General features: G+C 60.8%; 1 protein-coding gene across 2 annotated transcripts in view; it reads left to right on the plus strand.

Moving 5' to 3' along the window:
- Positions 1–1,044: 1,044 nt before the first annotated feature.
- The window catches only part of NFATC1 (nuclear factor of activated T cells 1), a gene marked incomplete at its 5' end in the record, with an annotated part of 116,704 nt that continues 103,673 nt past the window's right edge, over positions 1,045–14,075 (plus strand). The window contains 2 exons of one of the 2 annotated variants that reach the window (XM_082315113.1): positions 1,045–1,180; positions 10,556–11,654. In XM_082315113.1, the coding sequence (XP_082171239.1) occupies positions 1,045–1,180; positions 10,556–11,654 (1,235 nt within the window). Of the gene's footprint in view, positions 1,181–5,469; positions 5,549–10,555; positions 11,655–14,075 lie in introns of those variants that run through there. The other variant, XM_082315114.1, reaches the window with a different exon arrangement.

Consider the following 14,075-nt stretch of genomic DNA (forward strand, 5'->3'; position numbering starts at 1 on the left):
CGCGCCGGGGGCCGGGACGGGGCATCCCGGAGGTGGGAGGAGGAGCCGCCGTGGGTTGGAAACCTCTCCTCCCCCCCGCTACGAAGTGATGAGATACGACTGTGTTGCTGAGATATTTACAGAATAATAATAAATAAAATAATAATAAATCTGGAGCGACTGAAACCGAGTCCACCGGGTCTGTTAGTAATTTAGCAGAATGGGATTTTCCTTTCTCTCGCCTGCCAGTTGATGCTCTTTTCCAAATTTCCACAGCGGGGGAAGCCTGCGATTTTTTACATAATGATTTCAGCATGCGAGGCTGCCTGGCTTCCCCCCCCCCGCTCCCTGCCTGCCTCCCTCTCTCTCCCGCCCCCCCCTTCACTCCGCGACCCCGGCGCGCCGCCCGCTCCCCCGAGGGGGGCACTCGGCTCCCGCGGGCCGCGGGGACCCCGCGGGCGGCGGCGGCGGGGCCGAGCCGGGGCTGGGCGGGCCGGGGGCCGGGCGGCCGCCGTGCCCCGCGGAGGGGCGGGCGGGCGGCGGGGCGGCCGGGGCCCGTCGGTGCCCGCCGGTGCCCGCCTCCCGCTGGCCGCCGGCCGGCGGCGGGGCCGGGGCCCGGCTGACATCACGGGGCCGGGGCGGGGAGAGGGGCCGGGAGGGGAAGGGAGGTGGGGGGGTGTTTTCCAGCTTTAAAAAGGCGGCGCCGGGCGCGCAGCCCTGCGTCAGAGCGAGACTTCCCCGCTCCGCACACTCACTCGCCCCCGTACCCCGCCTGCGGCACCCGGCGGGCGGGCAGCGCCCGCCGCCCCGTCCCGCCGCCGCGGCGCGGGCAGTGCCTCCTCCGAAGTCCCCACGCACACCCGCCCTCCTCTCCATGCCCCGGCCCCGGGGGGGCGGCGGCGGCGAGCTCCTGTGCCTCCGCGGGCGCGGCTACCACGCCGGGGGCGGCGCGGCCCCGGCCCCCGGGGCGTGAAGGCGGGCGGGGGGCGCGGGCGCGGGGCAGGCGGCGAGGGGCCGGCAGCGGCCCGGGGCGCGGCGCCGGGGCTCCGCCGCCCCGCCGGGTGGATGCCAAGCGCTGCCCCGCCGGCCGCCGCCGCCGCGCCGCCGTCGCGGGACCCAGCCAGCGGGAGAGAGAGGCCGGCGGCGGCCCCGCAGCGCGGCGCCCGCCCGCTCGGCAGCACCATGAAGGCGGCGGAGGAAGGTAACGGGCGGCGCTGCGGCGGGGCGGGGGGCGGGCGGGCGGCGGGGTCCCCCGGTGTTTCCCCGCGGCGGCCCGGCGGTTCGCCGGCGGCCGCTTGCCAATAGGTGTCTCCTGCGCCTCTCGCACGGCGTCGCCTCGGCCGCGCCGCCGCTCCCGGCCGCCTCCCGCCGGGCCCGGGCCCGCTCCCGGTGCCGCTCCCGGTGCCGGCCCGGCGCGGCAGCGCGGCGGCGGCGGCGGCGGCGGCGGCGGCGCTGCATCGCTCCTCGCCGCCAGCGCGGGGCGGCCGGGGTCCGGCCGCGGGGGGAGGCGCTGCGAAGCGGCTCGGGGATTCCCTCCCCAGCCCCGGGTTTGACTTTGGGGGAGGCCAGGATACGCGCTGTGATTGCGGCCAGCCCTCCCTCTTGGGAAAACGGGTCCCCCGCGGCCCCGGCTCTCTGTCGCGACTGCTTTCGATGCCCCGTGGTAACCCGGCTGCGAAAAGTGGGCCGGAGACACGGCGGCAAAGTTTCTGGAGAGAAAGATCGCGGGCGGGGGGCTCGGGAAGCGCTTTGCGGGGAGCTCCTCGTTCGGACTGAACTTGGTCCTGCCAGGGGCAGCGTCTGGCTGCAGCGGGTCCCGGCTCCAGCCAAACGCTGCCCCTGGCAGCACCAAGTTCAGTCCGGAGGAGCAGCGCCCCGCAAAGCCGGGACCGGCTCCAACCTCTCCTCTGCCAGTCGGGACATTTTTCTCCCCCCGGAGCATCGTTACCCAGCACCGCTCTGCCCACTGGCGAAAACTTTCGCACCTCGCTTTTCCCTACCAGCGGCCCCGGGAAAGCGGGGACCCCGGCGGGCATCAGCTCCGCGCCGCGGCAGGTGCGGGGCAGCTCCCGGCTCCCCGCTGCGGGCCCGGGGGCAGCCCTCTGCCGTGCCCCCGCCTCCCCGCCTGCTCCCGGGCTCCCGACTTCCCTTCCCCGCTGGCGGTGCCGCCGCTTTGCTGCTGCCGGGGGCTGCCGGGGGCTGCCGGGGCTGCCGGGAGCTGCCGGGAGCTGCCGGGGGCTGCCGGGGGCTGCCGGGGGCTGCCGGGGCTGCCGGGGCTGCCGGGGCTGCCGGGCTGGGGCAGGGCGCAGCGAGCCGGAGCATCGCGGAAAGTTGTGCAGAGGGGGAGGGCGGGGGGGGGTCGCGTCCACGTCCGCCGTGTTTCTTCCGCGGCGTGGGACAGCGGGGTTCCCCGCCCCGGGTTTGTCCCCGGAAAGCTGGACGGGCGCTCAGCACCCATCTTTTCTTTTCCTTTTTTTAACACAGATGTTTTCGCTCCAGGGCTTCATTTCAGTTGACAGGATCCTGCCAGTGCAAAAGCTACAAGCGCGGCTGCGACTGCGGCTCCGCTTTGGAAGCATGCGAGCGCCTTTTTGGATGAAAGTTAATTACGTTTTATTTAATCGCATTGCCTGGCGTGCCTTTCTCCCGCTCGGACCTCCGAAGGCTGCACGCACGGCGTTTCCAGCGCTCTGGGCTTCAAGGGCTCTGAATGCACTAACTTGTAAAAATTACACCCAGAGACAGCCGACACAAAAAGCGTACTGGGGCCTCTTGTCAAAAAGAAAAAAAAAAAAAGTCCCCCCTCTTTACTTCTGTGGCATTTCTGATGCCCGCGTTAAAATGTCGCCAGCCCTCGCCGATGGTTCTCTTCCCTGTTGATGTATTTTGGAAGGGACTAAGAAAATGAGGCCAGCCAGAAAGTGTGACCCAATCCAGGAAACACGTAGGGGAGCCCTGCAAGTCAGGATCGCTGCCTGCAAATTAAGGTGCCCCTTGATTGCCAAACTACGACAATCAAAAGAAAATACTCTATTTCTTGCTTAGCCTGGGAAGAAGCCGTGGCGCAGTGTCGCGGTAGGAGGACCCCGCTTTTTCCGTGGGGTCGTAGCGAGGCGCGGAGTCCTTTGCTTCAGAGGATCCCGGTGGGGGAAGGCCACGTGCAAGTTAAGTTCTCCTTCGGGCCGCGGGGCTGCGTGAATTCTCCTTCAGGCTGCGTCCCTGCGCCGCGGCCGGGGCAGCCGGGACGCCCGGGCCGGCTGCGGGGGGAGGCTCGGGCGGCAGCGCCCGGGCCGGGGGCCGGGGGGGGCGGGCAGCCCAGGGGGCCGGGGCACATCGCCCCCCCCCGCCCCCGCTCCTTTCGCTCTCCCCAGTTTAATGGCACTTAAACTTGGGCTTGTTCACTGGCGCGACGCTGTTGTTCCGTCCCCACATGTGGCATCGCTTCGGGTTTACCTTTCCGTAGTACGTTTTTCCTCTTTCTCCAGGGGAAGGGTGCCAATCGAAATATTTCACCGACAGCACTGGTATTTATGGCACTGGCAAACCAAGCCGTCCGTAAATAGTTTGGGACACTTCCCCCGCCCCGCAGGTACCAGATGTGGGAGAGGCAAAGGAGCGAGAGCAGCGGGTACCTGGGAGCTGCTCCTCGCCGCCCCCCCGGGGCGCCCGGCAGGAGATGGGGAGCAGGCCCCGGCCCGGGGCGGCAGCGGGGTGAGCCCGGCGGAGCCGCCGCGGGGGCCGGGGCCGGGGCCGGGGCGAGGCGGCGGCCCGCCCGTAGGCCCCGGCCGGGGGCGGGAGGCGCGGCGGCCCCCGCCGTCGGGGCAGAGGTGCGGGACGGGCGCGGGTGAGGCGGGAGGCTCGTCCCGGCGGGGAGGCCCCTCTCCCCGGCTGGGGCGGGCCGCCCCTGGCCTGCTCCGGCATCCCGGGCCGAGCACGGCCCCGGCGAGGCGGCCGCCGCGGGCGGAGGGGTTCCGCTGCTGCCGGAGGGGTTCCGCTGCTGCCAGGGCCTTTTGCACGCTCGGGTGACCCAGCCCCGGCACCTGGGGCAGCGGCTGCGAGCGGGGGCACCGAGGGCGGCCCCGCGGCGGCCTCGCCGTCGCCCCAAAGCAGGCGCCCTCCCCTCCGGGGCGAAGCCGGGGCCGCCGGCTGGCAGCGCCCCGGGGCCGAGGGGCCCTGCGTGCCCGGGGCTGCCCCCGCCGGCCGCCGGTGCCCGCCGGCCCCTGCGAGAGACGGGACTGCAGCGCGGCTCGTCCCGGCGAGGAGGGGAAAAAGCGTAACGGGCTCTGATGGAAAAAAAATGTGTTTTCCTGGCACTTTGTAACGGAGATTTCAGCCATAAGCCTGGAAAATGGTATTCCCTGAGTTTATAAGGGAATACCATTTCCATAACCGCTTTGAAAAGCTATTCCTCTTGAAACCCGGCCTCAAGCTCGGGGAGCTCAGGAGCCGGGGCGAGCCGAGCTGCTGGGGCGGGGAGCGCCTTTGCCTGGCGGAGGCTTTCGAAGGGGCCGGTATAACCGGACAGCAGCGCCTTTCGGAACAGGGGGAGAGTCCGATTTACTTTCCTACCTGACTTTTGACCCGTGCCAGCGGGAACGGCGGCAGGCCGGGGGAGCGCCCCGCCGCCCCCGCGGCCCTGGGGAGCGCGGCCTCGGCCCGGGGACCTTTCCCTCCCCGGCGCACGGAGGCGGCCGTTAACGTTACGAGTCCCGCTTTAGTGCGCTTTTTATAGCAGTTGGCACTAGTGGGTGCTGCAACTAAGTGAAATAAATAATAAATAAATGAAAGCGAAGCCTCCTGGCTCGCAGGCGCGGCGCGGCGGGGACCCTCGGAGGAAGCCTTAGCAGCCCTCGGCGGAGAGGGAGCACGGCGGTGTCCCGGCCGGGCGGGCACAGCCGCCCCCCCGAGGCCCCCGGCCGAGGGCGGGAAGCGCCGCCGCTGCCCCGCTCCCTTTGGCGGGAGCCCGGCACCTGCCTCGTTAATCACCGCCGGGCGGGAGCAGGTGAAGCCCCGCTGCCCGGCCACCCCCGGCCTCCCCCCCCCCCCCGCCCCCCGGGGAGCCGGCGAGCCGCGGCTCTGGGGTCCCCCCCGGTGCCGGACCCCCGGGCAGGGGGGCGCAGCCGCGGCCCCGCAGGGGCTCCCCGCGGCGCGCAGGCTGCGCTGCAGGGGCCGAGCCCGGGGGGGGCCGGGCGCCGCCGTTGTTTGCATCGACCCGGAAACATCAACAGCGGGCGGGAGGCGGATCAGAGGCGGCGGCGGCGGGAGAGGCCGCCCGTCGGGGCCGGGGTCACGTTACCGCCCGCCGCGGCCGCCGTCCTGCGCCTGGCCGGGGCTTGCGCGCAGCCCGCCGCCGCCCGGGGGGAGCTCGGCCCGGCCCGGCCCGCCGGCAGCAGCAGGTGTCCAGGCGCGACGGGGCGGGCCCGACGGGGCGGGCCGGGGGCTGCGCCGCCGCCTGGGTGCCGGAGCGCGGCGGGGGTCGCGGCGGGAGCCATGACGGGCGTGGAGGCCGAGCAGGAGTTTGACTTCGATTTCCTCTTCGAGTTCAAGCACAGCGACGAGGGCGGCGGAGGTGGGTCGCGGCGGGGCGGCCGGGGCACCTGCGGGGGTGCTGGCGGAGAGATGCTGCGGGGAGCCCTCCCCTGCGCAGCCCGGTTCGGGAAGGGGGAAGGTGATCCCCCCCCCGCCCCGGGGGAGCGCGGCCGGGGGCGGAGGAGCCGGCGGTCCCGCCCGGCGGGGTCGGCCCGGCCCCGGGCGGCGCTTGTCGCCTCCGCCGCGCCGGGGAGCGGCGAGCGGGGCCGCGGCCGCCGGCGGCGAGACCCTGCCCCGCTCCCCGTCGCCGTGCCCTCGCAGCACCCGGGCGAGCCTGCAAGGGGAGGCGGCGCGGGGGGCAGCCGGCGCCTCATTTCGGAAACTTCGGGACTGCTGGGGCTGCCGCAGCCCCGGCCTTGCGGGCGCGCAGGGCTGCCCCCGTCGCCGGCAGCCGGGGGGAGCGGGCCGTCCTCGCAGGCTGCCCGGCGCTGGCGGGGGGCCGCCCCCTCCCGCCGCCCCCGAGGCCCCCGCGGGGTGGGAGCGGGGAGCTGGGTCTCGCCCCGTGCAGAGACGGGCCGGTTCCAAACCCGCTTCTGCCCCCCTCCCTTCCCCCGTGAGCGGAGCTCGGTCGGCTCGGGGTTTAGCTTGAAGGTCATCCGTACATAAAAATAACGGGCCTGAATTTGTCGCGGGTCACACCGTTCCCAGCGCCCGTGCCTGGTCCGGCTGCCTCTTTTTATGGCTTTCAACAACGCTGGAGGTGGAAGCGGGGCGAGCGGCTCTGGAAACGGGAGAGAAAGTGGTCCTTTGCGGGGGTGAGGTTGCTGCTGCGGCGCCGGGGGTAGCTGTCACCATAAAGAGCTCTCGCACCAGTAGGTGATGTAACGCAGCCTGGGAGTAAGGCTGTCCCCGTGTCTTTGGCCTTTAAATTGAGGCAGGTTCCCAAATCCTTGCCTGCGCCTCGCAGCCTGCCGGGACGCAGCGGGAGGCGAGGTGCTCCCCTTCCCCGTGCTCCCCTTCCCCGTGCTCCCCAGTTGCCCACCTCTCCGGCACGTTGTCAGCGTCCAAATTGTTGTTAGGAGCTTCTCAGTTCTTAGAAAAATGCGGTTTTAAGAGTTTCACACCAAGCTTTTCAGATGAGTGTCCTGGTAATTAGACACCGGGAAAGTGGAGGGGCCTAAGCAAATTAAGTGTCAAAGTCCCAGTGAGAAAAGTACCTAACTCCATTAGGCAATTTTGAAAGCATGAATTTAAACACAGACCTAGATGTGGCTTCATCTTTAGCAATGTAAAATAGCCCTCACCTGCCCTCACCTTCTCTGAAGCCCCCGAGCTGCAGGTGTTCAGCATTCCTATTTAAAGAATGTAAATAAAAACTGATGGTGCCCAGTGCCTTGCAGGATCAGCCCATTAATGACAGAAAGGAATAAAACTTTGGCTCTGTGAAATTAGAGGAAAAAAAAAAATCTGAATTTTTTATGTTGTCACAAAGTGAAATGTAATATGTGAAGATGTGCTCACAATGCAAGGGGTCCAATTTCTTGTCCTAGTTATGCTTAATGTAAGTGTGGATTTATTGGAACAGAACCGTTGCAGACCTGCACTGGTCTATCAGATGCTGAGGTTTGGCCCAAGACATTAAAATACACCATTGGAAGTGTCTTGGTAGTAACTGCGCTGGTCCCGGGAGCCTCTGTGTATCACGGTCGTGACAGTGACTCCGTGTTACAGTGTTACCTTCCTTTCGTCCCTGTCAGCACTGTCAAAATACCCTACGCAGCCGCGTTAGGGGATGCAGTTTTGTGCCTTTGTAGCCACCTCCATCTCCCGTCCCTCAAGACTGGCATTTTAGTTCTACATGTCACGAGGAACACGTCAGCATGTTATGAGTGCTGACTATGTATGTGCCTTCGGTGAATTTTGTAAATACAGAAGCTGTGGAGAAGAATGTGCTTTTTCAGAAATTGTAGCTGGTGGTTTTTAGCTCACGAACCAAGGACTCGGCCCTCTTCCTAGTTCTGGCTTTGGGGCTTTTATATTTGGTGGGCATACTTTCTACATGCTGCCTGAAAATTTAAGTTACCCGAGTATATTTGGAAGGCTTTGGATCTTGCTTCTTTCAGTTTTGAGTACTATTGTGTGAGAAGCTGTATGACACGTTATTTTTCTTGGCCCTTTAAAAGTTGGCTTTTTAAAGCTATGCATAATAGTTCTAAAAGAGGCTATTCCTTGCCATGTGCATTAGGGGAAGTTGTTGCTTTAATTTTTGTATTTTTTTAAAAAACTGGATTCCAAAGGCTGGTCTGAGCCTTTATATTGCCTGTTTGGCCTGGGCTGCAGATCTCCAGCAGACTTCAGTGTTTGAATTTCACCCTAGTCGTGCATTAGATTTTAAGAGAACTGCTGAGTTGGCAGTACTTTTCACGCAGGTAATAATCACCCCTGCTATTTTGTTTGTTTCCCTATTTATTTTTAATAAAAGGTTTAAAGGTGCTGATCCCGCAGTCAGCAGATGCTGCTGTTGCACCCCATCTGCAAAGCCGGCCTGGTGGGCGCAGAGCCCGGGCAGCCTGCGGCCCCCTGCCCAGGGCATCCCGCTGCACGCTGGGGACCGGCCGGCGGCGGCACCGGGCTGTGCCGTCTCACCAGCACCGTCCGCCTACACGCCGGGCCGGGGGGCTGTGGAACGGCCCGTGGGGCGTACGTGGAAGAAGGGCCTAGCCGGTGCCCCGGCAGCGGCGCGGTGCCAGGGGCATCACCTTCCTCTGGAGCTGGAGGAAGCGGCGAAGGGCTCGAAGCTGCCTTGAAGGCGCTGCTTAGACCCTTTCTCTGAGCTAATTTCTGAACCGGAGAAGGTCTTACCGCTGTTGTACCACTTTGGGTTTTTTTTTTCCATCAAGAGTGAGAGGGAAGCGGTGGTGGCTGTGGTGACACTGAGCGGCGCAGCCGTGTGGCAGGGCAGCAACAAAAGGGGACTAATTTTGGATGGAGGGGACTCTGATCCCCCAGCAGATCTGTGCCTTGCTGTGACCACTGCAGTCGGATTATCCTTGTCAAAGTACCACCTCTTTCCCCGTGGTTCCTGCCTGCCTTGTTGTTTGAATAGAGTGTGAACCGGCAGCACGTTTTGAATAATCCAGTGGCACGCTCCGGTGTAATTTAATGACCCTTCCTCAGTAAACGGGCAGCCTCTGAAGGCAGACTAGAGAGCGAGTTCAAAAGGTGCTGTTGCTCATCATTCCTGACTGTTACCTGACATGACATACGTCGGCTGGAACATCGCAGAGTTGCCGTGAAACTGCGACAGCACATTAATTTTTCCTAAGTACCGTTTGCCTTGGAGTCGTTGCCAGCGAGAAAGGCGAGCGCGGGATTGCCGGAGGATGACACCAGAGAGGGCTGAGCTGATAAACAAAAGAAAGAGAATAGCTGGCTGCGCTGGCTGGCGTTACCAGCTCGGAGGCTCGTTTGCATCTGCAGCGCTCCCGGGGAGCGGGTCACGTTGGGAATAGCAGCTGCAGCAATTAACGTAGCTTTTCCGTATCTCCCTGGGGAAGGTGGGCAAGGGTGACTGCCAAGGGAGCTTCCCTCCCGGCAGGGAAGGGGATGGGCTCCCCGGGTGGACGGCTGTGGCCAGGGGGGACGCAGAGTTTCCCTCTGTCCTGCGGGAAAGCGCTGCTGCCGTAATAAACCTCAGGGAAGGCTGAGGCGCTGCAAGCGCAGCTTGGGGCCGGAGCTGGGTGCATTTCCAACCTGCTGAGAGGAACCCGCAGACAGCATTACCCAGACTCAAAGTTCAGTGGCCGTTGTCCCCGATAGAAAGGTTTTGCTGTCTTTTCCCAGTAAGGCAAGAGGTACTGGCATTAGGGGCTCTGGCCCATGTGTACTGGTGACACAGCCTCCCTGTATCGGGAAGCATGGGTGGATGACTCCTGATCCCACCACTGCTCAGAGCACCAGGGGCACGTTGCCCTTGGCCAGGGGCTGCCCGTCTTCCCGCGCATGGCCCGCCGGTGTCTCCGGGTGGCAGAGAGAGACACACGTCGTGCAGCCCCGGGACGGGGGAGCAGAGCTGAAGGAGTCCCTTCAGCAGGGCGACAGCGAGGCGAGGCAGGGACGGTCTGATGCGGACCAGCTCTGAGATGCTGGTCCCCGTAGCAGAGCAGGGATGGAGGCACGCGAAGGGCCGGTCGTTCCCCTGTGCCGGGTCAGGGAGCCCATCGGCACAAGTCTGTGATGTGGTCTGTCACCTTCCAGGTTCTCCACACCAACTGCGCAATTCTGCCGTTGCTTGTGTACACCCGGAGCTGTTAAACGGTTAGACCGTTGGCCAGGAGCGCGCTGCCTGCAGCGCACAACGTGGCGCGCGCAGTAACCGGCAATTTCAGTGGAATTTCAGCTGTCGTGGAGCAGTGAGACATCCGTGTTTATCCTTCACCTGGCCTCTGCCAGTTGGGCTGGAGGATAAGTGGTCCCAGAAAGCAGCGCAGGTCAATAGATCTGTCTTGTTCCAAAATCCTAGTTAACTGGAACCAGTTGGAAACTTGCTGTAATGGAAATTTCGGTTGTGTATAATTTTTTTAACAGAACGCAGTTGATCACGTTCTTCGCTTTAGTCTGCCTCCGCTTTTGTTTTCTGTCCCGTGTTTTTTGTGTATTCCAACTTCTCAGGGAGGGAATTAGGCTCGCTTATGTAAAAACACATCTCTTGAGCAGCACTGCAGTCCCTGAACGCTGAAGCAACGTTGTTTGAAGACTCCATTTTTTGCTCTGAAGGTTCACATAAGAGTGTCCTTCAGGCAAACTCGGTCCGTGTACATCCCCCTCCCAAGATAGCTTGTCTGGTGCTGGAAAATTAGTGGCATTTTCAAGGAGGCCAGTCTGCAGCTTCTCCCCTCGCGTCGCACGCCCGTGGGCTGGGTTGTTAAGGAGAGCTGTGCTTTTGTGTGTTGTGCCGTGTCCCTCCGCTCCAGCCGGGTACGTTACTGAGTGACTATATTTGTGCAGCACCTCATATCATTCTTGTTTGTTTGTTTGTTTTTTCCAGAACACTATAATTATACATCTTCAAATGTAAATGCTGGCTTGCCTCTAAATGTGGCACATTCCTCGTTGTCAACTCCATGTCATGGCCTTCAGACATCGAATCCCGTCATTTCAGTTGTCCCATCGACAAACCATCCTTCTGGATACGGAGGACACATAGACAGCGGGGCCTCCGAGTATTACCTGCCACCAAACATCAGACCTAATGGAGCTCCAGCACTAGAGAGCCCTAGAATTGAGATCACTTCTTACATGGGACTTCATCATAACAACAACCAGTTTTTCCACGATGAGGTTGAGGAGGCCATCCCAAACGCCAAGCGGTCGCCTTCCACTGCCACTCTGAACTTACCGAACATCGAGGCGTACAGAGACCCATCCTGCCTGAGTCCAGCGAGTAGCTTGTCTTCCAGAAGCTGCAACTCCGAAGCGTCTTCCTACGAGTCCAACTACTCGTATCCGTACACTTCACCCCAGACCTCTCCGTGGCAGTCCCCGTGCGTCTCCCCGAAGACCACCGACACAGAGGAGGGCTACCAGCGCAGCATGGTGGCCTGCACTTTGCTCAGTTCCCCGAGGCACTCTCCGTCAACGTCTCCCAGGACAAGCATCACGGAGGAGAACTGGCTGGGGGCTCGCAACTCCAGGCCTCCGTCTCCCTGCAACAAGAGGAAGTACAGCCTCAACGGCCGGCAGACCTCCTACTCCCCGCACCACTCCCCCACGCCTTCTCCGCAAAACTCGCCGCGGGTGAGCGTCACGGATGAGACGTGGCTGGGGAACACCAACCAGTACACCAGCTCCGCCATCGTCGCCGCCATCAACGCCCTCACCACCGACAGCACCATCGATATGAACGACGGGATTCCCATCAAGTCGAGGAAGACCGCCATCGACCACACCCCGTCCATGACTCTCAAAACTGAACCGGCTGGCGAGGACCACGGGACCATATCGCCAACTGCCGATTTGTCACCAGAAGACTTCTCCAGCTTTCAGCACATCAGGAAAGGAAACTTCTGTGAGCAGTACCTGTCTGTGCCACAGCATCCCTACCAGTGGGCCAAACCAAAGTCTCTGTCTCCGACATCCTACATGAGGTAAGGAACCCCGACTTAGAGGACAATCCTGATAATATCTTTATTGCATGCTTTTTTCCCCTCCTTCCCCTTCCTGCCTCTGCTTCCTGCCAAATCTGCCCATTCCACTTAGCCCTATCTTGTGACTCTGCCTCTGCTGTTGGTGTGGCGTGACCACGAGTAAAGCCTTGAAGGGTTAAAGAGGCTGTTCTAGGAGCTGGCCATGCATGGGTTGTAACGGGTTATCTGCTTCCTAGGGGATGAGCCCCAGCCCGGGCAGTCTGGAAATGGGGTATGCAGAGGCTCGTCAGGCAGCAGGACGATTTGGTGCCATCAAACCTGTGGCTTTACCCAAATAGTTCATCATGTCTTAGTATGTTGTTATTGCGGAACAAGGAGATGGTCTCATTATTGTGGCTGTTACAGGGCCTTTTACATTTATGCTTTATAGAGAGTGAATACAAACAGAATAGGAATATGGTTCTTTTGTGCATTATTTCTACTTTTACTTCACTTCATCTGAAAGCTGCTTATCAGTCTTCTTTTCCTGTCTGTGTTGGACAGTGATTTTCTTTTTTCCCCCTTCCCCACCATGTTTATGTTTAAAGAAGAAAACCTTATTTGTCAGCTGATAATGTACTGGTCACATTTATTTATCACCAGAGGACTCCAGGTAGGAAGCACCACAGGATAGCCAGAATTTGAGTTACATCCATTGCTTTCTCTTTTGGTCTCAGTTATGGTCTTTATTTTGAACTCTTCTGAGGGCTGTATACGCAGAAGCACGTGGTGCAGGAAGAGAGTTTGGCTTTCCAACAGTTTGCAGGCTGTTCCCAGTCCCTGGTTGTGACGGCCACCCCCTCTCCTCTTCCTCCCCAAGCACACCTGGCTTCTTGCTTTGGACAGCAAAGCTGTCTTTCTCAAAATGAAAGAAGTGGGCACATAGCTGAAACATAATTAGTGATACATTCCCTGGCTCTCAACCATGCCAGTCTCACTTTTCTCCAGCCATGCTCTCCCTGCCATGTGCTTCTCCCAAAACTGAGGCTGAGCGGTCCACGGCCCTTTGTGTTACAGCGTGTAGTGCTGTGGTCCCCTTCCTCATCGTTCTCCTCCTCCTCCTCCTCCTCCTCTCTGCGTTGCCCAAGCTCCTTGCAGGACCTTGGCTCAATTCAGCGCTGGGAAACGCAGCAGCCCCTCTGGGTCTGGCCGCGCCGTCCAGCGGTAGGCAGTCGCTGCCTTTCGGAGCTGGGATGGAGACTCCTAACACCAGGCAAATCCTTCAGAGCCGTCCTGCGTACTTAGAAAAAGCCTTTTATGTTCTCCCACTGAAGTGCCAAGTAGCCCACATTCATCAGAGAGGCTGGCCGTGGGTTTTTGCGTCGGGGGGCCGCTTTTTGCCGAAGACTCCAAGGGCAATAGCAGGACAGCTTGACCAAACAGGCTTTTATCTTTCCGTTGCAGCGAGCAGCCCGTAGGCGCTTTGCTGCAGTCCGTCAGGAGGCACCCGGCATGCCTGTGCGCTAACACAAACAAGAAAGGTGAAGCGTACAAAACGGAGCCCCACTACGTTGTGTATTTAACATTTTTTCCACTGTTTTGGTCTTGTATAAAATATGTTTCCTGGTTCACAATATGTTTCCATGTGATCTCATTAACTCGTGCTCTAGGGCAGTTGGAAGTTACTGTCGAAATGTGATTTTAAGTTATTTTACCAATCAGATACACTGACCGTGCTTCCTTCCACCAAAAATACCTCTCGTTTTATGTATATGAAAGTGTTGGGCAACTAAGCACGGACGTCAACAGGATCACAGCCTACGCAACAGAAACTATGTTATTTTAAATCTTTCCAAAAAAATTGGTTAAGAATTTGTCACAACAGCGCTGGATTTTTTTCCTGTTATGTTACACATCTGTTCTATTTCAAACGTGAGGGCTGGAGGGGTGGGTTCCAACAAACAACTCGGGCTCCAAAATCTACCCGGTCATAATGATTTCGAGATAACCAGATTTGATTACCTCCTCTGTCTTTTCCTGAATACGCAGTGCCATTTTCATCAAAAGCCAGCGTGCCTTGGAAAATCACTGATGCCTTTCCCTCCCTCTCTTGCATTCCCGTCTCTTTGGGGGCAGGAGGGAGCAGGCTCAGGCAGACCGTCGGCCGGGTGCTGTCTCCTTTCCCGGGGTTTTATAGCGGGCATCAGTCTAAAAGGGAATCTGCTTTTTTGTATCGTTTCTAAAATCAATGATGTTTTTCATTTGTCGTAATTAAAGCTCAAGCCGCTTTAGGCTTTTCAAGTCCCGGAGCAAGAGAATAATAAGAGTGTATCATAAGAGTATAATAACGCCTGCCTTAACAGAAACACAGTCTTTCTGTGCCTCGTGCTTCTCTTGGTTACTTAGGAGGGCTATGGGCTCAGCCCGGTGCCCTGGCTGTGG

The sequence above is a fragment of the Platalea leucorodia genome, assembly GCF_965183815.1.
Source record: "Platalea leucorodia genome assembly, chromosome: 1".
Lineage (NCBI taxonomy): Eukaryota > Metazoa > Chordata > Aves > Pelecaniformes > Threskiornithidae > Platalea > Platalea leucorodia.